This window comes from Tursiops truncatus, chromosome 13 (assembly GCF_011762595.2).
Source record: "Tursiops truncatus isolate mTurTru1 chromosome 13, mTurTru1.mat.Y, whole genome shotgun sequence".
In the NCBI taxonomy this organism is placed as follows: Eukaryota; Metazoa; Chordata; class Mammalia; order Artiodactyla; family Delphinidae; genus Tursiops; species Tursiops truncatus.
In genome coordinates this window covers 88408188-88433493 of record NC_047046.1, presented here as the reverse complement: position 1 = coordinate 88433493, position 25306 = coordinate 88408188, and the positions used below count along the sequence as shown (strand labels likewise).

Below are 25306 nucleotides of genomic sequence, written 5' to 3'. Positions count from 1 at the left end.
TGGCCGACGGGTGGAGGCAAACAAAATCTTGGCGGGAGCGAGCAAGGGAGAAAAAGCGTGGGCGCCGAGGTGGGAATGAGGCGCCCCGCGTGGGTCAGCGCGGCGTCTCTTCCCCGCTCTTGATCTTGCGGACTGGAGCACGCACCTACCCGGTCGCGGCGTCTTTGGGGGCGGGCCCGCGGGGCGGGGCTGGGGGAGCGTCTTCGGGGCACCGGGCGGGGATTGACGGCGGGTTTGGGGGGCCGGGTTGGCGAGCCCTGGGCGGGGCGTTGGATGAGTCCTCGGGGGCAGGGGGCGTGTCCTCCAGACTCGGGAGGTGGATCCTCAGGGCGCGAGTCTGGGCCTTGAGGCTCGTGGGGCGGGTCCTCGGGAACGTGAGCCGGTTTTCTCGGCGTGGGGCGTGTCCTCGGGGAACTGGTCCTCGGGACGCGGGGCGGGAACAGGCGACTGATCCACGGGGCGCGGAGCAGGACGTGGGCCCTTGGGGCTCGTGAGGGCGTGCCCTCCGAGCTCCGGGCGTGTCCTCGGGGTACGAGTGCTGGCGACGCGGGGCAGGTCGTCGGCGCGCGGGGCGGGGCGTGGGGCCGGGTTCTCTGGGTACGGGGCGGGGATTGGCGGCGGATGCTCTGGGCGCGGGGCGGGGATTGGTGGCGGATACTCTGGGCTCGGGGCGGGACGTAGGTTCTAGGGGCTCGGGGGGCGGGTTCTCGGGGCGGCGCGCGCCGGCTTCCCCTGCTCCTCCCGCGCGCGGCCCCTGGAGTGCCCAAGGCGCGCGGCCAGCCCAGCTCGGGCCGCTGCACTCGAGCTGCCCCGCGGCCGAGCGAGCGCGGGCCGGGGTCGGGGCCGCGGCGGTGGGTATTGCACCCAGAGTCCTTCTGCAGCCCCCGTAGCGAGGAGCGAGGGCGAAGACGAGGCTAAGCGGGGCCGGAACCATGAACCGGAGTTTCCACAAGTCTCAGACCCTGCGCTTCTACGACTGCAGCGCGGTGGAAGTCAAGAGCAAGGTGAGCCGGGGGCCGGCGGTCTGCGCCCCCCACCCCCGCGAATGAATGGGCACCCCGAAGGGGACTGGGAGGCGCGAGACGGGCCGGCGCCAACTTTGGAACGCGGCGCCGTCCGTGGGATGTGCAGGGGTCCCGCAATCCTTCCCGCCCCTGCGCGCGCACAAAGCCCGGCAGCCCGATAGGGTTCAGCTGGAGCCCCGGCGCTCGGAGGGCCGCGCGGCCGCCTGACCCTTCGCGAGAGCGGCTCTTTTGTTCCACAAGCTGGCGGCGACCCGGCGCGCCGCACGGTGGAGGGGCGACATTTCCGGGGCGACCCAGGGGCTGCTCGGATTCGGGGCCGTGGAGGGGCCTCGGGGGCCCGGGCCAGGGGAGGGCCCTGGCCGCGCCGCCTCCTTCATTGCGGAGGAGTCTCGGAATCGGTGAGGGGAGACGGGCAGCCGGTCCCCGATCCCCGGACCGGACCCCCAGTCCCCGGCCCGGCCCTCTGTACCAGTCCCTCAGCCTCCCGGCGCGCCCCAGGCCCAGATTGCCCGGGCGCGCCGGGCCGGCGGCCCCTCCCGCTGCCCGCGCCCCGGCCCCAGCGTGCCCGAACTTGCGGGTTGCTGTGCGCGTTTGGGTAATTGGCTGATAGGATCTGGCGCTTCTGCCCTTTGCGGGGGCGGCTACTTCGCGGCAGACGCTTTTGTCTGCGAGGGTCTCAGTGGTGGACCCCGCGGCGGAGGAGGAGTTGCAGTTGTTCAGGGTCCTGGAGGGAGGGGGCCCAGCTTACCGCTGCCTGGGATCCGGCTCTCGCCCGTTCTCTGCGCGCCCCCCGCCTCGGTCAAGCAAGGCAGAGGCAACTGAGTGGTTGGTGGGAGGGGGCCGGACCCGAGGGTGGGCTCTGACCTCCAACTCTGCGCACGCTTGGGTCGCGGGGCGTGTGTGACCCGGTCCGGTCTCTGGGAAGACGAACCCGGCGGCCCCCTGCCTGGGTTGCCCCTACCGGGCAAGGGGGGTGCTTTGGCGTAGGAGTTCCAGGGCTTCCTCCGAGGATGGGGGATTCTCTGCGGGAACCCCACTGCAGTGAGTGGCGGCATTTCATCACCATCTTGTTGGACAGTCTTTTTAGGAACCCCTCATCTCTAACTACCCCGTGTGCTAATTCCGGGACCCTCGCCCCGCACTCCTCCCCGCTTTTAGCCCCAGAGTGCCCACACCCCGGAATCAGAAGTGCCCGCTGTGAGTTGCGTGGGGGAGAAGAACTGACAGGCGTGAGTGGGAGCCCCAAATAATTGACGTTTCTTCAACTCAGTGGGAAGGTGGCTTTGTGGAGCTCATTGTCGCCTGCAGTAGCCACTGAGCCCGTGTGGTGTTTCGTTTTAACTGTCTATTTTGAGATCATCACAGATTAACAGGCAGTTGTGGAAAAGAATACAGAGACTTCCCCAAAGGTAACATCTTGTATCACAGTGTCGCATTCAGGACCTCATCAGACTTGTTCACGGGGTGTTTTTGGGTCACACACTTTTGTCGTGTGCTCATTCCTGAGACCCAGCACGGTCACAACACAGACCACTTCGAACGCAAGGGTACCTCCTGCTGCCCTTTCACAGTGGCAGTTTGGTTCTAAGTGATTAACATCACATGCTGTTCCTGAGTCTCACTGGCCACATCCCCTGTGCTCAGTAGCCACGGGCGGCTTGCAGCTGCCTGACCAGATTCAACTCCAGAGGGTCCGTCCAGAGGGACAGCCCTGGAGGAAATGCCCTCACCAGGCCTTATCTTGCAGTTCTGCACTGTGGACACTGTGAGGACCCCTGGGGACTGGAGAGTAGGCATCTGCCTTTGCCTCTCCTGGGGAACCGGGGGCTGTGGGCGTTCGGGTGGCCCAGCGGATTGCCTCAGGCTGCCCCACCTTCTTGACTGCCCAGTGAAGAAGGGGCACTGCCCCATGGCCCAAGCCTGGGTTCAAGTGCAGATGCATTGAATGCTCCACCGGGGGTGAGTGGCAGAGCGAGAGTTTTGGTTGAATTTGGGAGCACCCCTGGCAGGCCACACCAGCCTGGGCCCTGCCGGGCTGGCTGGTTATACACACAGCACCACGACTGACCCCCGCCCTTTTGGAAGAGGGGGCTTGCCTTACTGTTTGTCCAGAGGGTCCACGCGGCTCGTGCGTCTGTACACGCCCTCCCACCCACCCACTTGGTAGTGAATACTTGCACGCATGGAGTCCATCTGTGCAGGGAGCGTTAGTCCAGCTGCTGATGTCAAAATATGGGAGGCCAGACGTTACGACAGTGATGTCTTTCCACCATCTAAAGGTAGCACCGTAACACCTGGGTTTGTATGTGGAGAAAGTGGTGCCCGGGAGCTGAGTCCGGCCGGTTCTGCCACCTACCCTTTGGAGTTTTCAGGCAAGTTATTTAACTGTTCTGAGCCTTAGTTATTTCATCTGTAAAATGGTCATTGTACCTATTCCGCTAGCCCCCCAGGATCAAATGAGGTAATGAATGTGAAGTACTTTTAAACCGCAGAGCACCCACAATTGTAAGAGTTAAGCACTGCAGGTCAGGATTCTGTGGCATTTCAGGATATCAGGTCTGAAAATCTGATCCTCTCAGAATTTTTGGCATTAGCCATCTGCCACAGCTGGTCAGTTCCCAAAGCGTCGGAGGCAGAGACATTATCTTGACCTGGTGGGTCTTCCCCATCGTATAGCCCCTGGCTCTCCCCCAGCATTTCTGTTTTAATACCTGTGATGCATCTATTTCTCTCCCCACCAGCTGCATTTCTCTGCACTTTGGAGTATAATTGCTTTACAATGGTGTGTTAGTTTCTGCCTTATAACAAAGTGAATCAGCTGTATGTATGCATATATCCCCATATCCCCTCCCTCTGTGTCTCCCTCCCACCTTCCCTATCCCACCCCTCTAGGTGCACGCACTTCTGACTCCCCAGTTCTGGTTCATGGGGCCGCCATTTCACACTCACTCTTTTTCCTCTCTCCCTGTAAGACCTGCAGTGGGGAGGGGCTGTGCAGCTGTCTGCGGGAGCATGTTTCAGGCCGAGGGGAGCAAGTCTTGGCCCATCAGAGGGGCAGCAGGAAGGCCAGTGCTGGGGGAGGGGTCTGCAGGGGCAGAGTAATTGGGGATGACTTGTTTGAGGAGAAGGCAGAAGGCCGCCCGGGGCCATTGCGAGCCACAGGCCTGAAAAGCCTAGAGGAGCACAGCTACCCATGTCCGCAAGCTGCTGTTCACTGAGCCCTCACCCTCTGGCTGGAGGCCCCTGTGTTAAATGAGGCCCGTGTTGTCCCGGTTTCCTTACCCCTCAGGCCTCATCCGTGTTCTCTTCAGCCTCTGGGTCCCGTTTATGTGGCTTTCCCCCCACCTGAAATGTTTTCTCGAAGAATCTGCCCTATCCTGACCACCCTCTCCTACAAGGTCCATCTGATGTCTTCACCAGGCCAAGCCTTCTGCATCCTCTGACCCCTTCCCCGTGTTTCTCTCATCTTACGGCCTTTGTCACGGTGCTGGTGACAGGAACCCAGGACTGTGTTTACACCCCCATGGCTTGTTGTGTTCATTGTGTGAGGGGAGAGTAACACCTCTAAAGGTTTTAATCCAGTTTTGGCTGCTTGGTTTAGATAATGTTGGAGACTTTTCTGCATTCTAAACAAATACATTATCATTGTAGAAAATGTAGAAACCATAACAGGCACAAGGGGGTAATTCTCACATCCAAAGTGTGGTCGCGTGTCCTTCTGACCCTTTATTATGCATGTATACATGCAGATGTCTTTGTTTTACAGAATCAGAGGCATATTTTATAGGTATATTATTCTGTAGCCTTCAAGTTTCCGCCTTGAACTTAACAGTGAAGTGTTTTCTCATGTCATTAATAATTTTAGAAAACATATTTTCGAAATGACTACGTAGTATTCCATCTTATGTGTAAACCATAATTAATCTAACTAATATCCTATTGGGTTATTTCCAGTTTTGTCCTAGAATAAACAATGCTGTGAATAACAACTTTGCATTTAAATCTTTATATAAAGAGTACATATAGAACGTATATCATAAAAAGTATACAAAGAATACTGATTCCCTTAATTCAATGCAGAACTTTTATTATGTCTTTAGGACAGATTCCTAGAAGTGAAATTACTAAGTGAAAAGTCTGCGCATGTTTAAGGCTTTGAGTACGTATTGCTGAATTTCCTTCCAGAAGGTCTCTTCTATACATGTGTACCTTGTTGCATGTCTAGCCCTCTCCCTCCCTCCAGTCCTGGGTATTTTCTTATTCTATCCCATTTAGATAAGTGAAACACCACCCCATTTAATTTGTTTTCTTGGGTTATTAGTGAATAGAAAATTCTTATATTTGTTAGCTACTTTATGTCTATTTTTAGCTGCCTGTCTCCTTCCACCCTTCTTTTTTTTGATTAGTGTTCTTATTTTCTACTGAGTGATGGAGCTGCTCGTCCCAGGAGATTTTCCAGTCAGTGCAGATGGTGCTAGGTGACAGTGTTCCCTGTGGTCCCAGATCGTGTCTCTGCTGAGGTTGTCGGCTGCCTGGCCATGCCCTTCCACCTGGGGGCTGGAGCCTGGGCCAGGCCCTCCCCATGGGGTGGCTGGGCACTTGCCTCCTGTGGGCCAGTTGAGAACCGCCTGACAGTTTGACTCACCTCTGTGTTTGGCCACACCCTTTTAAGATTCCGGTTTTGTTGTATCCGTGCATGTCTGCGTTTAAACAGGTTCGGTAACTTGACTTGGGAAGTTGCATCTAGAGGAGACTCTCATCAGGGACCCAGGTGGGGAGTGTCAGTCTGGTGGGCATGGATGGTGTTGCGGCCCACCTCCTGTGGGTCTGTGACCCGTGAGCAGCAGAAAGCCCTATGGGTGTTCCTAGGGGCACCCTAGTTAGCAGGGGTTCAAGCCCTTTCCTAGGACCCATGACATTTCAGATAGAGGGCTCTTCCAATTTTAGGGAAGGAAAGGAGTGTCAGGGCCTGGGAGATGCAACCATTCAAGGTTGCTTCTAGGTGTCAGAAGCTCTAATGTTTGTGAATCACATCCTGAATCGGTGAAAATAGAGAGGCATCCTGCCCCTTTCCCATGAAGGGGCCTCCTGGACTTTTAGAGGCAAGCAAGGAAGGAGCTTGGAATGACGATGCCAGAGGCGTCTGTGAAAGGGGCCTCAGGGGTCTGGGAGTTGCATTTGGTCAACTAGCTGTTTCCATGTTTATAGGCTCCCTACTTCCTCTCGGCAGATTTCTCCTCAGCTGTGAACCTGGGGAGCAGTGTGAGGTGCTGTGCCCCTTTCTAGCCCCAACACACACCTGGTAGCCCTCCTCTGAGGCTGCCCTGAACACACGAGGGGTATAGAGATGGTCCAGGCTGGGTGCTGCCCTCTGTGTATAGGTTGCATTCCGAAGTATTTCTTAGTATTTGGTTAACCACATACATATATATTCTAAATACATTACAAATAATAATTCATTAGTCCCCATCACAGCCTTGCCGGATGGGTTCTGTTATAACCTCCCTTACACGAGAGAACACTGAAACGTCAAGGTGGCGCCACTAACCTGGCCCAGGTCAGGGAGCTCAGGCAGTTCGGCTCCAGACCCCATGCTCTTTACCATGAACGGTCTGTGGCCCTGTTGGAGGAGGCCTGCTGCCCCTCTCGCTCTGACAAGCCCTCACGTCCAGGTGCGGATACTGACGCAAGTGTTCACAGCTCACCCCGTGTAGAACGAGGCAGTCCCTCTCGGGCTGTCTGGATCTGGAGTTTGGAAGGGTTAGGCCTAGTGCTTTGCGGGGAGGAAGCTCTACTTTTCTTCCATCCGGGAGCAGTTTCTAGCCGTGTGGCCTTGAGGGAAGTCCAGTGTTCAGTAGTCATTCTTAAAAGCCTGTCATCCATTGATGTATTCATTTACTGAGCAACTACAGTGTGACAGGTGTGGGGTTCCTGCTGCGGTACAAAGGTAACCAAGACAGCCAGTATCCTCACCTTAAAAAACGTATGATCCAATGAAGGATCAGTCACTGATGGGCATATCGGAGTGGGTGGATGCGGGGGTCCTTCATTCTGATATCCGAAGTATCACCAAATCCACAGTTTCGCATCTTGAGACCAGAGGTTTCCGGTGCATCCTGGCTGTCTTGCCCACATAGCAAGAGCAGTCGGTGCTCGGGCATCCAGGAGCTGCTCTTATCTTCTCTGGCGTCAGCAACAGCGGTGCCCCCACGGGTTGCTTTGAGATGAGTCAGAGCATCTTCTCTCCTCCTTGCTTCCAGAAGCAGCTGGGCTCTGGTCCCCACTTGTGCGCATCTGGGGACTCTAGCTCTCTCCCTGTGCTGCCTTTCTCAGTAGCACGCTCCAGGGAAAACATTCGGCGGCTAAAATGTGACAAGCAGTGCTTTGCATGCAGTAGGTACCCAATAAATGTTAGTTGAGTTGAAATCAGATGATTTTCCTGATAGCTGCTAGTTCAGAAGTGGTCTGTCAGGGTACTTTCAAAAAGAACTGCTTTTTGGGGCAGGTGACCAAAGCTGGATTCACCAATCGACTTATTCCCAGGGCATCTCTGAGAGGGGTCAGGGGCCTTGTCATCTGCCTGCTAGTGCCCCGGAGGGGAAGGGAGAGAACGGGGTAGCAGATGAGCTGAACAAAGAAGAGAAAATTTGGAAGTTCAAAGGAAGCTGATTTAAAAGTCCACGTGGACACCGCTGCTGTTGTTAGTGTCTCCTTATTTCCTTAGTGCTAAATTGTAGGCTGAGAGCTGCAGGGGCCCAGCTCGGGGCATGTCGTCAGAACCAGCTCCTGTGCATCTCCACGAGCGCTGCCCACCCCTCTTCCCTGTAAACCCCATTGGCCCTACCTGCTTCCTCTGCCAGAGCTCCCTGGGCAGCCCTGTGTTACGCATAGGATAGGGGTAGCAGGACAGGGCTCTCACTGTTACAGCTGGGACAGCAGTTACCTTCGATGCCTCCTTTCCCTGTCCCCTAAGTTCAGTGCTTCCCAGGTTCCTGGGGCCAGGGATATGTGTCCCGCACCCCACCATCCGTCTCTCCGACTCGCCAAGACTGTGTTCCTCTGGGGCTCTGCAAAGATGCTCACCGGCAGAGGAGACCGAGCGGGCGGGCTCCTCTCGCCATCCCCAGCCAGAGCGCATGTGCTCTGTATTTTGAGGCATATGTGTAGCTTTTTACTTGAGGGAAGTAAAAAAAAAGCTTTTGCCGCTTAAGGAGTGTGGAAAGCACCCAGAGCCTCGTGCATGGCCCATCCCTGTTAAGTTCTTAGCTTGTCACCCTCCCCAGGTCCACGGGCTTGTCACCCTCCCCAGGTCCACGGGCTTGTCACCCTCCCCAGGTCCACGGGCTGACCATCTGCAACCCGATCCTCTCCTGCACTTATGCGGGAAGCTCTGCCATGCCTCAAGGCTGAAACAGCTGCCTTTTCAGGAAACTGTTCCAGCCCCGCCTCACACCAGGGAATCTCTCCTGTGTGGAGTGCCGTGTGTGTGACAGTGAAGTACACTAACCTCAGGCGTGTGGCTTGATGAAATTTTACATGTTTGCACACCCGGTGAGCACTGTGCACACGGTGTGGGACATTTCGGCTTTCAGGAAGTGCCTTCGTGCGCGGTATAGTCATCCCCCATCCCCAGTGTAACCGCCAGCAGGGTCTCTGTCACCAGAGATGAGCGTGCTGGTCGTCAGGCGCGATGTCACAATGCAGTCTGTGTCCGCAGGGTCCATCCGTGTTGTGTGCATCCAGAGATCTGCTTTTTATGGATTCAAAGTATTCCTTTGTGCAGAAGATGTGGCACATACATACAATGGAATTTTACTCAGCCATAAAAAGAAACGAAATTAAGTTATTTGTATTGAGGTGGATGGACCTAGAGTCTGTCATACAGAGTGAAGTAAGTCAGAAAGAGAAAAACAAATACTGTATGCTAACACATATATATGGAATCTAAGAAAAAATGGTTCTGAAGAACCTAGGGGCAGGACAGGAATAAAGACACAGACGTAGAGAATGGACTTGAGGACACGGGGAGGGGGAAGGGTAAGCTGGGACGGAGTGAGAGAGTGGCATGGACATATATACACTACCAAACGTAAAATAGTAGCTAGTGGGAAGCAGCCGCATAGCAGAGGGAGATCAGCTCGGTGCTTTGTGACCACCTAGAGGGGTGGGATAGGGAGGGTGGGAGGGAGACGCAAGAGGGAGGGGATATGGGAACATATGTATATGTATAACTGATTCACTTTGTTATACAGCAGAAACTAACACACCATTGTAAAGCAATTATACTCCAATAAAGATGTTAAAAAAAAAGTATTCTTATGCATCCGTCTGTGTTGCTGGAGGACCAGGCGGCCAAAGCCTCCTGTGAGCTCCCCTTCAGCGTGCTTGTGAGTTTCACTAGCCGTTCTCGGTGCTGCTAGGGGCCGGCTGGCAGAGGCCCTGGTCAGGCTAGCGCACAGCCCACTGTGGCTCTTCTGGAGCGTCAGGTGTGCGGGCGCCGACCCTGGACTTGGGTGGATTTGGGTGGAGCAGCTGTTGTAGGGTTCTGAGGGTTAAGGAGTTCCCGAAGGCCTTGAGCCACAGCTTTTTAATAGGTTGTTGATTACTGAATCCAAACAAATGAGGAATTTGTCTTACAGAATTGAAGGGCCTTCCTAGTCCTTCCTTTATTTATTTTAAAAAATATTTATGTATTTATTTATTTGGGTTGTGCCAGGTCTTAGTTGCAGCGCACGGGATCTTTAGTTGCAGCACGCAGACTCTGAGATGCAGCATGCAGACTGTCAGTTGTGGCACGCAGGCTCTGAGATGCGACACGCAGACTGTCAGTTGTGGCACGCAGGCTCTGAGATGCAGCACGCAGACTCTCAGTTGTGGCACGCAGGCTCTGAGATGCGGCACGCACGCGGGATCTAGTTCCCCGACCAGGGATGGAACCCGGGCCCCCTGCATTGGGAGTGTGGAGTCCTACCCACTGGCCTGCCAGGGAAGCCCCCCCCCCCCCCCGCCCCGGTCTTTCATTTAATTCTGCAGTTTGAGTTGCTGCTGTCCTGCCTTCCTCTGCCCCGCTTTACCCCGTACTACCTTGCGTGGGCCCTTCTGGTGGGCCAGGTGCTCGGGGAGAAACTGAGACACGACATGAACAAGGACGGGCCTGGTGCTGCTTGACGGGTCCAGGACAGCTCGTGCCATGGTCTCTTTCTTTTTTTGAATTTTATTTATTTTTTATACAGCAGGTTCTTATTAGTCATCTGTTTCATACACATCAGTGTGTACATGTCAATCCCAATCTCCCAGTTCAGCCCACCACCGCCCCCCCCCACCCCGCCACTTCCCCCCTTGGTGTCCGTACGCTTGTTCTCTACCTCTGCCACAGTCTCTTCGGTGACGGTGCACAGTTGTCCTTTTGAAAACTGTCTGAGTTTCCCACGCGGAACGAAGACCCCCACGGCGGCCTTGACCGTGGCGGGCTGTGGAGCCAGGAGCTTCACGTGGCCTTCACCTAGGGGTGTCCCTGTGTCGCCCTGCAGCTCACCACTCGCACACCTGAGGATGTTGGTGAGCTGCACCCTTTGCCTTCGGGAATTTCTTCGCTCTCCCCGAAAGTCCTGCCTAGTGATCCGGCATGTTTATTTTCCGTTTCACGGCGTGAGTGTGCCTGTCGAAAGCTGGATTGTATGTCCGTCAGTCTACAGAGCAGATCTCTCTGTGCCTTTGCTTCCGAGACAGGACGTGGGGCACTGATGCACAGGGGCAGAAAGCGCCCCCGACGGCCTCCTTTGGGGGTGCGTGTTGCCATGGGAGGACCCTGGGGTCCCCGGTTAAGGGCTGTGGAAAAGACCTGTGAGGACCATTAAGCGGCTGTCTTTCCATGGTCAGCTATGCTAGAGGAACTGGGAGACTAAAGGAATGTTCGCGTCCTGTTTTCCACGCTTGGGGACCTGAGCGACTGCTTCCCCACCCACAAGCCCTGCCCTTACTTCCCTCGCTGGCCTGGAATAATGACGGGCTGCTGCTGTGGGGCAAACTACTCTGCCTGCACGAAGGTCCTTCACACAGAGCAGGAGGTGGCCCCTGGCTCCTGGTAGCAGCTACAGGTGCAGGACGCGCGGGGCACCCGGATTGCACAAGGACGTGCTCCTTTGGCCTGGAAGGGGATGCAGAAGCCCGTACGTCTAGACGCTCTTGTGGGCAGCACTGTGTCGGGTTCTCCGGAGAGGAGCTGCCCTGGAGCAGCTTTGTCCCTGCTCGTCTCGAGCTCGGAGTCACCGGTCCTGTGAACCGCCGCCCCGAACTGGGAGCAGTTTCCCAGGAATACGACCACACTGCTGGTCAGTGGTGCCTCCTCTCAGCCCACCCGGTGGTGGGTCACAGACTCTGGTCACCGCCAGGCCGAGGATCCGCAGGGACCAGCCCTTGAGAGTGAGCAAGCATGTGCTATCGGGGTTGCCCTGCAGTCCTTCCTGGAGTGAGGTTCTGGGGAACGCACAGTCTCTGGGCTCCCTCCCTGCCCTAGGAGCTAGGTCCAGACTGGTGGGAGCGGTTGCCACCCAGATCACCTCACCTGGAGGAGAGTCCGGGCAGGTGTGACCTCTCGTCAGTTTCAGTGGCGTCTCATGGTTGCAGCTTCCCTTCTCGGAGCATCGGCTGTGTACCAGCTTCCTGCTGGCCCTTCTGCCGGGTGCTCGTCACAGATGTTTCCTTGACGCTCCTCACACCTTATACATGGGCTGTAGAGGGGAGGACCTGGGGTCTTGACCAGGCTGTTAGCTCGCCCAGCCAAGGCCCCAGCCAAGTGGCAGAATCAGATCTTAAACCCTCACTTGCTGTGCCGTCCTGCTTCCCATCTAGTTATTATCCCCTGGTTCCACCTCATGGAGGACAGACAACACCTACCTGGTCCAGACGTGCTCTGAAGTCACAGCATGTGTCTCTCCACCTTCCTCCCCAGCACCTCCTGGACACCAGCTCAGGGCTGCGCTGCTTCTTAAATATCCCTCCTGCATCCTGTGAAATCCCCTCTCCTCGGCAGCCCCATGAGCTCTGGCCTGTGTACAGTCTGATTGGAGGGAGATGGGGAGGGTACAGGGAGAGCCTTTTCCTCTGTAGCACTGCAGAGGCTCTTTGCAACTGGGGTCAGTGTTAGCGGTGACCTCCCAGGTCCCTAGCGCACTGGACATGTGACTCAGTGGAGGCCCCTTGGATTGCAAGGCTGGGGTGGGCAGCGCCTGCTCAGCTTAGCGCTGAGTCCCCATGCAGAGATTGGGGTTAGGGCCACACTCCTGAGCACAGCTTTTCTCTCACAGAGTTACAAAAAGGTGGTTTCGTTGTGAAAAATGCCCTGAACAACAGCTGCCTGCCGGTGGCGGAAGGGACAGGGCCTCTGGAAGCCGTGACTCGCGTTCAGAAATCAGGAAGGTGGCTCAGCTGAAGGAGAGAACGCTGCTGTTGGGGGCCCGCGAGCTTCCTGCTCTGTCATTTATAAACCCACACCGGCAGAAGGCCTCACTTTATGATGCTGGCAAGTCTGACTCTTTGAGGAGGGCTCAGTACAGCCCTGGGAGTGCGTGTGGAAGGTCTAGCTCAGTGCAAAACTTCTCCATGCGTGCTTGGCCAAGAAGAGCAAAAGCTCGGGGAGCAAGGCGGATCGAGTGCGAGCTGGTGACCAGCTGCTGTTTGCTGGAATCTCACTCCGAGCAGCACATGGATGTGTATTCAGTTCTCACAACAACCCTACGAGGAATATGCTTTGTCCCTCTTTTACAAAGGAGGAGATAGGCTTGGAGAAGTTGAAATTATCGAGTCACCCAGCCAGTCAAGGTGAGTCAGGACTTTGAACCTAGTACACTGGTCCAGAGCCTTCGCTCTCGGTGACTCTGCCTTTTGTGTGATAAGCTACCACTGGCCCAGGCAGCGTCCCGCCTCAGCCCATCCCCTCCCTGGACACTGACGGTTTTCCATGCACCCTGAGCTCATGTCCGAACGTGACCTTGCCTCCCCACTCAGGCTGGGGCTCCAGTCCTCTGCCTGAGCGGATTTCTGTTCCAGGAAAGTTCTGTGAAGGCAAAGACAGATGAGCACCCTGGCATTTGCCTCCACACTCTGGCCCAGGTGGACCTTCCAGTCCGCCAGCCCCACCTCAACACCAGGGTCTCCCTGCATGTTTACCCCCAGCTTCTAGAGCAGCCCGACTCTGGTTCATGCTGCTAACCCCACCATGGCCCCCCTTTGTCCACGCTGTCAGCTGGTCTGGGTGCCGTCCCTTCCCACGTAGGGCGTCCCTGTCCCTTGGAATTCTCACCCACACCATGGGCGCTCTTTAGGTCTTGTCTAAATTCTCCCCTGTATTAGCCTCAGTGCCTTCATTTACTAGCCTTGTACCCGTGCACTGTTATGGAATCCTTTCAGGCCTCAGTCTCCTGGTCTGTAAAATGGGAACAGTGACACCTCAGGGTCGCCGTCAGGGTCACGTAGAGCATGCACGCAAAGCTTGGCGCCCACCACACCTCCTCTACCACGGTGGAAACCCCTGCCAGGCAGGGACCACAGGCCATATTCCTAAATCTCTCCTCCATTCTCAACCCTGCCCCACCGCTACATTTAGCAGTACTGGGTCCACGGGTGCCGGTCACGCATTCGTGAGCAGAGGAGTGTGTGCCCACCTGTCTGGAGCACACGTGGGGCTCGTAGAGGTGACCACAAGTGCAGTGGGTTCTCAGTCCCCAGCAGCTGTCTGGCAGCCTCATGCAGGAATCGGTGCTTGTCTGAGCAGTTGTGCAGGTGCTGACAGCTGTACCCCCATTGCTGTGGATTGAGGTGGGTGGACGGGGCACAGCAAGGGGCCAGGCTCCGCCCCATCTGACTCACAGGTCTGTGGCCCGATTGTAAACTGTCCCAGCGTGTCAGCCCAGGAGGTCGTCCCATGGCAGGTCCCACGCTCTGACAGATGCCTCGTTAGGACGACAGCCTGTACTACCTGATCATCCCATAAACGGAGGTCTCTCCACAGTTTTCCACGTGGCATGCTGTGTACACATGTTCCTTGGCCCCGTCCTGAAATGGTCCCGAGGTGCTGGCGTTTACCCTATGAATGTACACTCCTGAGATCTTTTATGGTTGGAATGTCGTGTTGATTGTGACTCCAGGACCCACCCCGATGAAGAGCAGGACATAGGTCACAGCCCACAGGGCTGCCCCAGCAGCCTCGTGGTGCACAGTGAGGTCCTGCCCGCCGGTGCCTGGGCTGTTGGGAGCTCCTTCGGGCCACACGTGGGTGATGTGCTGCAGCTCCTTCTCCATCTGTTTGTTGCTTTCCTCGCGCGCACAGTTTAAACCAGGGCCTGTGTCATGCCGCTTCTTCGTTTACGTTTCTCAGTTTGTCATTACACATTTGCACATGTGATTACTGTTCAGCGTCTCAGTGTTGGGCTCTCAGGCTAAACCATCAGCCTCACGAAGACGCTCGTCACTGGCGCAGGGCCTGGCCCGTATTGGGCGTTCAGTGAAATCTTGTTGAATGAATGAATGAGTACTAAAAGTAGCCCAGGGCTTCCCTGGTGGCGCAGTGGTTGGGAGTCCGCCTGCCGATGCAGGGGACACGGGTTCGTGCCCCGGTCTGGGAGGATCCCACATGCCGTGGAGCGGCTGGGCCCGTGAGCCATGGCCGCTGAGCCTGCGCGTCCGGAGCCTGTGTTCCGCAACGGGAGAGGCCACAGCAGTGAGAGGCCCGCGTACCGCAAAAAAATAAAAAGTAGCCCGTAGTGGTTACTGGCAAGATGCTTACTGGGATGTTTATGACACTGCTTTTGAGACTTTAGTGTGCACCTGGGTCACTGGGAATCTTGTTAGAATGCAGATTCTGATTCCCTGTGCCTGGGCCCAGCCCAGAGAGCCTGGTTTCACTGGCCAAAGTTGGGCCGGGTGTACACCGCTCCCTGGGCTCTTGGCCTAGGCAGGAGTCCCAGGCCCGGGGGGGCCTTGCTGCTTTGTTCTGAGTTGCACCCAAGTAATTTTCAACCTGATTGGGATCACACTGTGGATTTACCGTTGGGTCGTGTTTTCTTTCACTGTCCATATTGTAAAGGCTTCCTTGAGCGCTGAAACAGCACCTCTGTTGGCTTCATCGTGTTTCATCCTGCGCGTGTTGGCTTCATCGTGTTTCATCCTGTGCGTGTTGGCTTCATCGTGTTTCATCCTGCGCGTGTTGGCTTCATCATGTTTCATCCCGCGCGCGTGCTTCGTCTGTTTGACGAGCTTTTACAGTTTCCGTTTTTCACCGTATTTTGATGAAGATTTTCTGTCAGAATCTACCTGTGCTTCTCTTCCTGTGATTGCTCTCACCTGAGAGGCCGGGGGTGGTGGCCTTGGTATGGGGTGGTGCCCCGGGGTGGGGTCGCCTGGGGGTGGAGCCTCTACCGCAGGATCCAGGGTGCTGGGCCGGGTCGCTTCCTGCAGTGAGAAGGCTGGGTAACGTGTGTACGTCGTTTGAAGTCTGCGTTGTAAGACAGCCTTTACTTATAAGGGGTCGTTCGTGTGTGGAAGAACATAGTAGCCCCCTGGATAACCCTCAGGTATCTTCAAGAGAAACACATTTTACGGTAGGAAAATGAGCAGAGGAGTCGTGGGTGCTTCAGCCCCAGGCCGCTGCCCGGGAGCAGGCAGTGGGGATCGGAATGAGAAGACTTAGCATCTGGCATCCTCCTTGGTCCCTCAAGGTTAGGGCAGAGTCTCAGGATCACTGGGAAGAGTCTAGCTCTGAAGATTTTGGAAGGAAAGTACTGCTTTCACAGTAATGGTTAAATTGTTACAGTGGTCAGAAGCAGCTAACCTGCTCTGTGTGCATAAAACCTTAAGTAGCCCCACCCTACAGATGGGATAACTGAAGCCCAGAGAGCTGTAGCACCGGGGCGACCTGTCCAGGCCCTGTGGAAGGGATCCAGCAGGCCTTTGAGCTGCCATGGTCTGTGCTCCTGTGTAGCGTCCGGCAGGTTATGGAAAACGCGTGGCTTCCATCAGCCCATCTCCTTACATTCTCTCCTCCCCGTGGCACCTACCACTTTCCTACACACTATAGGATCTGCTTATTCACTATTTTTACTGTTTGCTGTCTGTCCTCCCCACTAGTATGTAAGTCTCATGAGGGCAGACATTTTTTCTGTTTTGTTCACTCACGTGCCCCAGTGTGAGGGGTCGTACCTGCTTCTTGGAACCTCTCCATGGATATTCTCTGCGTGAGTGAGAGCAGGGGCCATACCTCATTACTAGCTGTCCACTCAGCAGATGTACTTTGAGTGCCTGCTCTATGCCAGGGTCAGTGGGGATAAAATGGAGACCGTAGTTTGCTTTTTGAAGCTATAAAGTCCAGCTCATGGAAATACTTTTTCAATGAATAAGTTCCTCCTTGGGGTACTTCCCTGGCGGTCCAGTGGTTAAGGCTTCGCCTTGCAGTGCAGGGGGTGCGGGTTCTATCCCTGGTCGGGGAGCTAAGATCCACATGCTTCGAGGTCAAAAAAACCAAAACATAAGACAGAAACAACATTGTAACAAATTCAATAAAGACTTTAAAAATGGTCCACATCAAAAAAAAAAAGTTCCTACTTGGTAGCTTGGAGGAGTGAGTTCACATGAATGAAGAGACACATGTCACGTGAAACGACACTTTTGTAAAAGTGTCCTGGTGGTTCTTGGGGCCTCTCTTGTGAAAGGGAGCAGCGAAAGCAAACGATGCTTCTCGGATGTTCTCTTTCTAGGGTCAGTTCTGCTGCAGGGAGGGTGTGGGGCGGGCAGTGGTGGGAGCGGCCTAGAGGCTCGGGGTCTCCCTTCCTGCCGCAAATGCAGGGTGCCCACCGCGTGGTCTCCAGCGGAGGGCACACCTTCAGGCAGCCACTGGGTCTGACTGAGACCCCCTGAGCCTCTGTGTCCTAAAGCTGGTACTTGATGTTGAGCTGTGCCCTCGGAAGCAGAGGCACAGCCAGAGTGTGTTACACCTGCCAGGTCACACCCCTTTGCAAATATTCATTGGAACAGTGCCTTTGCTGGTGAAGGTGTCTTCACTTTCGTGCTGACACGTGGCGGGCAGGGGCGGCTGGCGTTCAGCTTCAGGTTGCTGGGATGTGGCAGGGCTGGCCTGAGGCGCGGGGCCTGCTTGCTGACTCTGTGCTCACATCTGCTGCATTCCTGTTTTGTCCGGTAATGTCAGCTTATAGACTTTTATTTTGACGCTGGTTAACACAGGTTTATTTCATTAATTCAATAAAGATTTGAGTGCCTACCGTCTAGCAGGGACCGTGCTAGGCTGCAGCAGACAGACCCTGCCTCACGGGCTTGTGGTCTGGTGGCAGGTTCCTGCTTTCGCTCATACGGTAATTGAAAGTCTGTGGCTGCTTGGGGTTTGGGGGGTAGCTTATAAGTGACTCAGTTACTAAGCAGATTCCAACAGGTAAAGACTCCTCCTTGATGCCTGGCTCCTCTGGCCTTGCCTGGTGAGTCTGACAATACCTCATCACGCCCCTGTGGGCACCTTGTGGGCACCTTACAAGCCAGGAGCCAGGTGACGTGCAAGTTTGAGATACCTACCTCATAGGACCACAAGCGTTCAGTAAAAGAATGTTTTTCAAGTACAGCAGATAAGTGGAAAATGCATGGAGTAGACCAGTGCATACAGTATGCTCCTGTTTAAAAAAGAGGGAATATGGATACAAGGCACAGATACTGCTCTTACATGCAGGACATGCCTTTTGAAGGCACTACAACTGAAACCATTGGTTCCTGTGCAGGGGACACTGGGTGGCTGGGATTCCTTCTGAATTTTGAGCTGTATGGTTCTATCCCATTCAAACCATAAAGATAAATAAAATGTACCAAACTGTGTGATCCTAATTCTTTAAAAAGCACACATGTTGGAGAAGCCTGGAGGAGCGTCCTCTCCCGAGCGCAGAGCTCTCTCAGACAGCTGTCCCTCCCGGCCCAGGCAGGACTGGAACGGCCGCAGGACAGTGAGCCCTGGGCTCCAGTGGCACCTCAAGTGTCATACCAGACACCAGCCCTTGGCGTTTCCGCCCCTTTTTCGGTCCAGCATGAATCTTGCTGGTTTCTCCAGAGTGACTGTGTTCACAGGCACATGCGGTCGGCTTTTCTGACTGCCTCTGAGGCGAAGATTACCGTGAGTTGCATGCAGGAGAGGAAAGGATGCTTTTTTAAAAACAGCGGAGTATCTTAAGGAAATGATGAAGGAGGATAGAAATTCAGAGTTACAGACCTTTGTCCTTAAAGTTCAATTCCCCTGTTTTGTGAAAGGCAACCTGAAAGGGGAGGTGAGCTGGGGCTTGGGGGTGGTTGACTCAGACGCTGTGGCAAAAAGTGACCAAGTGCCCCTTTGCCTCTGGGTTTTAGCTGCCTACATCTAGGAGGGGGCAGCTTGAAAGTAACAGTAGTGTGGTGCGTTTCCTGCCCCCATATAGCTGTTAGAGACACAGCCACGGGTGCACCTTTACCTCCCACAGCCTTCCCCCAACTGATGGAAATGGTGATTGGTTGCCCCCCACCGGGGGCCGTCGAGGGACATCACGTGGGGTTCAGGCCCTAGGAGCCCTCCCTAGTTAGAAAGACAACAGTGGGAAAGGACCTAGGTGAGAAGACAGTACCATTTATCATTCTCCTCCCCTTGCCTTTGGTGTTAGACCACAGGAGGACGGCAGCTGCTTGACTCACTCAGTTTCTCTGGGAATGGTATTACGCCAGAGCTGCATCTTAATTATCAAAAATGTGCCATTTTAGAGTTTTTAAGCAAAGAGTAGCTAAGTGAGTTTAAGATGAAACCTGGGACCATGATTTCCGTCGTGAAAAGAATGAACTTCTTGGTCGGCTTGAAGTGGCAGCAGCTCACTGCTGCAGAGGGAACACAGGAGCAGAGTCAGAAAATGGGCTTTATTTCCAGCCTGGAGTCAAGTAGCTCTATGGCCTTGGGCAAATCTCTCTCTCTGAGACCCTCAGCATAGGAGCTTGGAAGTGCACTTCCACTGGGGAAGCTTATGATTTAATTGTGGGCGTGAAGACAGCTAACAAGACTTGCAGTGCACACCAAATGAGCCTTTCACGCTCTGAATTAAATATGTTTCCATACAAAAAGGATTTGTTTAAACATGTGGATAACTGTAGAGAGAACTCCTTAGGTATCAAGAAAAAGAAAATTCTACATTTTTACTATTTTTAACCTGGAAAGTAAGGGATAATTATGGTAATGGTAATGAACTAACCTTGGAGTCACGTGACATTGAACGATGAAAATACATTTGTATTGCCAGAGCCTTGTGGCTCCGAAAACGTCATTCATATGGAGTTTTAGCTTCTAAATTGGATGAGAGGGACTGAGGGCCTTTTGCAGTTTGGGGTCAGGGTGGAGATGGGTGTGTGAAGGAGGCAAGTTCTGCCCTGTTCAGAGTGCCTGCCCTCTGTCTTCCCTACCAGCTCTACGCTGTTGGACCAATTCGAACTGGAAAAGCTTGCCCTACCAGCTTGGACGAAGTCTCACATCCCGTTCTCCTCTGCAAGGGCCAGCAGCAATGGCGGTGGGGCGGGGGGCGGGCTTCCCTGAGTTCTTTGTAAGTCTTCATCTTCCAAACTGAGGTGTGCTGGCAGGCGATGCTTGGACCCTTGGTCTCTTGGGATTTCCTGGGGCAAAAGCCGAGCCTCCGTGTGCACCAGCCAGTCCACCACCGTCTTCCGGGGTTTCCATATTTCTCAACGCAGCCGCCAATAAGCCTTCAATTGGCTGTTTAAAAAACTTATTCTTTGAAGTGAAAGTTACAAAAACAGCTCTATAAGCTGTAATTTATATGAAATAAAATTCATACCTTTCAAGTGTAAATTCAGTAGTTTTTGGTATTTTCACAGAGTTGTGCAATCATTACCATTATTTAATTTTAGAACATTTTCTTCACCCCAAAAAGAAACCCCATACCGATTAGCAGCCATTCTCAATTCCTTTCTACTTCTAGTCCCTAGAAACCACTAGTCTGCTTTCTTTATGAATTTGCTTCTTCTGTACATTTCATATGAATAGAATCATACAGTATATGGTCTTACGTGTCTGACGTCTTTCATTAACCATAATGTTTTCAAGGTTCAAATTTGTCGCAGCGTGTGTCATACTTCATTCCTTATTATGGCTGAGTAATATTCACTAACAGGGTATATGCCACTTTTTGTTTATCCGTTCATCAGTTGATGGACATGGGGATATTTTCACTCTTTGGCTATTGTGAACGATGCTGCTGTGAACATTCGTGTGCAAGTTTTTATGTGTTCATTAATCTTGGGTACATACCTGGGGGTGACATTTCTGGGCCACATGGCAGCTCTTTGTTCAACATTTTTAGGAGCCAAACTGATTACCAAAACAGACACATATTTTATATTCCTACCAGAAATGTATGAGAGAGTTCAGACTCCTTCACATTCTTACCAACACATTGTCATCTATCTCTCTTTTTTTTTCTGGCTACACCTCATGGCATGTGGGATCTTAGTTCCCTGACCAGAGATCTAACACATGCCCCCTGCAGTGGAAACGTGGAGTCTTAACCACTGGACCGCCAGGGAAGTCCCTGTCATCTATCTCTTTGATTGTAGTCATCATAGTGGATGAAATGGTGGCTTATTACAGTTTTGATTTGCATTTTCCTAATGACTTATGATGTTGAGCTCTTTTCATGTGTTTATTGGCTATGTGTATATCTTCTTTGGAGAAATGTCTGTTCAAGTCCTTTGCCCATTTTAATAGGGTTGTTTGTCTTTTCATTGTTGAGTTTTAAGGGGTCTTTATATATTTTTGCAGCATTTTCCTCCCGGTCTGTAGATTATCTTTTCACTTTGTTGATGCACAGCACTTTCAGTGTTGATGAAGGCCAGTTTATCTAATTTATTCTTTTGTTGCTTATGCTTTTAGTATGATAGCGAAGAAATCATTGCCTAAGTGAAGTAATAAATTTAATCCTATGTATTCTTCTAAGAGTTTTATAATTTTAGCTCTCACATTTACGTCTGTGATCCAATTTTAGTTTAGCTGTATATGACATGAGGTAGGAGTCCAACTTCATTGTTTTGCCTGTGAGTATCAGATTGCCTCAGCACCATTTGTTGAAAAGACTATTCTCTTCCACTACTGAATTGCCTTAGCATTCTTGTCAAAAATCAATTGATCACAAATATAAGGGTTACTTTCCTGGACTCCCAATTCTATAATGTTGATTATATGTCTACTTCTTTGCCAGCATTAGTCTGTAAGTTTTGAAATTAAGAAGTGTGAGTCCTCCCTGTTCTTCTTTTTCAAGGATCTTTTGGATTTTCTGGGTCCCTTGCATTTCCACATAAGTTTTAGGAACAGCTTGCCAGTTACTGCAAAAGGGCGGCTAGGATTTTCATAGGGCTTGAAATGAATTTGCAGTCAAGTTGGGGATTGTTGCCATCTTAACAGTCTTAAGTCTTGCACTTCATAAGCATTGAATATCTTTTTTCCTTCCCCCCCCCTTCCTTTCATGGCATAGGTAGCCATCTGCTCCCTGGAGACACCTGCCAATAACTTTGAGAAAAATACTTGACAAAATGGGAACTCATCAGGGAATTGTTATTAATGTATTAGTCGTCTTACTTTATGAATTAAAAGCTGTTCTGTTTTGTCCTTTTTAGATGTCCATATATGTGCTCACACTATTTAGGTCTTTAATTTTTCAACAGTATTCTGTACACTATTCTGTAGTTTTCAGTGTACCAGTCTTTCACTTCTTTTATTAGATTTATTCCTAAATACTTTAATCCTTTTTGATGCTATTGTAAGTGAAATTTTCTTAATTTCATTTTCAGATTGTTCATTGCTAGTGTACAGAAATAAATTTATATTTGTGTGTTGATACTGTATCCTGCAACCATGCTGAACTCATCTATTAGGTCTAATAATTAATTCTTCCAGATTCCTTAGGACTTTCTACATGTAAGGACATACCAGATGGGGACAGACGTATTTTTAATTCTTCCTTTCCAATCTGGATGTCCTTTATTGTCTTCCCTAAGTGCCTTGGTAGAACCTGTAGAACAGTGTTAAATGGTAGATGTGAAAGTGGAAATTCTTTTCTTGTTCCTCATCTCTGGGTGAAATCATTCTGTCTTTGACCGTTAAGTGTGAGGTGTTAACCTAAAACAAGCAGTTACTTTACCAACAAATAGGGTTTGTTTGGGAACAGCAAAAAAATTGCAATTTGAGACATGCAGTCTATGGCAAACCACAGGCATGTCCAGAGAACAAAGGGAGTCTGCTTTTATGGGGAAAATGGGGAAGCTGCAGGGGTTGTTCTAAATGAAAGTTCATTGGAGGAAGGTAGTAGTTCAGGATGGTGATGGCTTCTCCTTGGTCGAGCTGTGATGTTTCTCATTGGCTGAACTGTTGCTGAGCGAGGAGAAATTCTTCCTTTGGGATAGTAATGTAGTCACTTCCTGTCTGGGAGTGCAAGGTATGCTTCTTCCTGTGGGGCATACACATGAAATTCAGGGCATGCAAATGATGGTGAGTGAGAATGCGTGAGAGCTCCCTCTACAGGTCATTCCTGACTCTAATTTTAGTTGAGGTCTCCTTTATTAATTTCCAGAGGTTACATGTGAGTTTTCTTAGATGCCCTCTATCAGGGTGGAGAAGTCCCCTTATATTCCTAATTCATTGAGTATTTTAGATCATTAAAAGGTGTTAGATTTTGTCAAATGCTCTTTCTGCATCTTTTGAGATGATCACGTGGCTTTGCTCTTTATTACTATTATATACTACATTGATTTTTAGGTGTTAAACTGACCTTGTGTTCCTGTGATAAGTCTCACTGGTCATGATGTATTGTCCTTTCTATATAGTCCTTTGCTGGATATAGCTTGCTAGTATTTTGTTGAGAATTTCTGTGTTTCTGTTCACAGTGGATATTGATTTGTTGTTTACTTTTCCTGTAATGTCTTTTTCTGGCTTTGCCAGGGTAATACTGACTTCATAGAATAAGTTGGAAAATGTTCCTTCCTCTTTTACTTTTTAGAAGATTTGTGAAGGATTGGTATTATTTTTGTAAATGTTTACTAGAATTCTCCAGTGAAGCCATATGGGCATCGGCTTTTCTTTGTGGGCAGTTTGAAAATTAAATAAATACCTTGCAATAAGTTTAATCAGATTGTCTGTTTATTGTTGAGTCAGTTTTGGTAATCTGTGTATTTCTAGCAGTTTGTCCTTTTCATCTCGGTTATCAAATTTGTTGACACACAGTTATTAGTAGTATTCCCTTGTCATACTTTTAAAAAATAAACTTCTAATTTTAGGACAGCTTTAGATTTACAGAGAAGTTACAAAGATAGCACAGAGAGTTTCCATATATGTGCCACATCTAGTTTCCTCTGTTATTAACGTCTAATGTTAATAAAATCAAATCTAATGGTACATTTGTTATAGTCTGTAAATATTGATACATTTAAATGAAATACATACTTTATTTTTCCTTAGTTCTCACCTAGTATTCTTTTTAGCCTAATGTTTCAAAATCCTGTACAGGATACCACATCATATTTGTGTGATGTCTCCTTAGGCTCCTCTTGACCATGACAATTTCTCTGACTTTGATTGTTTTTTATTACCTCTGTGAATTGAATGTTGAATTCAGTTCCTATGTTGAAGCCCTAATCCCCAATTTGACTCTAGGTATTTGGAGGTATGAGGCCTTTGGGAGGTAATTAGGGTTAGATTAGGTTATCAGGGTAGAAGCCTCATGATGGAATTAATGTCCTTATAAAAAGAGGAAAAGATGCATGAGCTCTCCATCATGTGAGGACACACAGTAAGAAGGCGGCCATCAGCAAATGAGGAAGAGAGCTCTCACCAGATGCTGAATCTGCCAGCACCTTGATTCTGGACTTCCCAGCCTCCAGAACTGTGAGGAGGAAATATTTGTCGTTTAAACTGCCCAGTCTACGGTATTTTGTTGTAGCAGCTCAAGCAGCGACCTCAGCACTTTGAAGGAGTAATGGTCAGATCCTTTGTGGATTATCCTTCAGTTGGGATTTGCCTGCTGTGTTTCTCATGATTATACTGGGGTTATAGGAAGTGTCATTTTCATCACACCACATCAAGGGCACATGCCGTCAACATGGCTTATCACTGTCGATGTTGACCTTGATGACCTGGCTGAGAATGTTTGCCAGATTGCTCCACTTAAAGTTACTCTTTCTCTCCCTTTCCATACTGTATTCTTTGGAATGAACTCTGTGTGCAGCCTACACTTAAGGAGTTCTACCTCCTTGAAGTTGGTGTATCTACCTAAATTATTTGGTGTTCTTCTGCATGGGAGATCTGTCTCTTCTCTCCCATTTATTTATTCACCATTTATTATGTCATTATGGACACATGGACATTTATTTTGTATGCTGAGTTATAATCCAGTATACTTTGTTGATCTTCTTGCTCATATGGTTCCAGCTTCAGCAATTGGGAGCTTTTTCAGTTGGTTCCTGTTTCCTTTGACATACCCCCATGATGATGTGTTTTGTTTCTGTTTTCAGCACTTTCTTACTTTCTGGTGTTATAAAATTTCCTAGGCTCATCTTATGTATTTTGTGTACCAGTTCTAGAACCAGTCGATTCTTCAAGGAGTTTCTTGGGTGTTAGGTGTGATTGTTACTACTGGGATGCCTATGATCCTTCTTAATTCCTTAAGCTCAATAGTAATGTTTCCTCTTTCACTCCTGATTTTAGTAGTTTGAATCTTCTTTTTTTCTTGGTCCACCTACTTAAAGATTTGTCACTTTTGTTGATCTTTGATCTTTTCAAAGAACCAAGTTTTGGTTTTGTTATTTTCTGTATTTTTTTCTATTCTCTATCACATTCATTCTGTTCTAATCTCTATAATTTCTTACTTTCTGCTTGCATTGGGTTCTTTTTGTGCTTTTTTAGTTTCTAATGGTGGTAGTTTAGGTTATTGTTTTGATATCTTTCTTCTTCTATTACTATGGGTGTTTATAGCTGTGAATTTCCTCTAAGCACTGCTTTAGCTGATTCCCATAAATTTTGCTATGGTATGTTTTCATTTTCTTTAATCTCTCTGTATTTGCTAATATCCCTTGTGATTTTTTCTTTAACCCATTGGTTATTTAGGAGTGTGTTGTTTAATTTCCACATATTTGTAAATTTCCCCAATTTCCTTCTATTATTGATTTCTAATTTCATTCCATTTTGGTTGGAAGACATATTTTTGTATAATTTCAATCCT

The 25306-nt window shown here is 50.9% G+C and overlaps 1 protein-coding gene across 3 annotated transcripts in view; it reads left to right on the top strand.

The window, feature by feature from the left end:
• Positions 1-724: 724 nt before the first annotated feature.
• Positions 725-25306, top strand: part of PARD6G (par-6 family cell polarity regulator gamma) — a 107375-nt gene continuing 82793 nt past the window's right edge. Inside the window, exon 1 of one of the 3 annotated variants that reach the window (XM_033837892.2) lies at positions 725-1004. In XM_033837892.2, coding sequence (XP_033693783.1) covers positions 933-1004 — 72 coding nt within the window. In that variant the 5' untranslated portion in view covers positions 725-932. The remainder of the gene's footprint in view (positions 1005-25306) is intronic. The other 2 variants (XM_033837893.2, XM_033837894.2) reach the window with 2 other exon arrangements.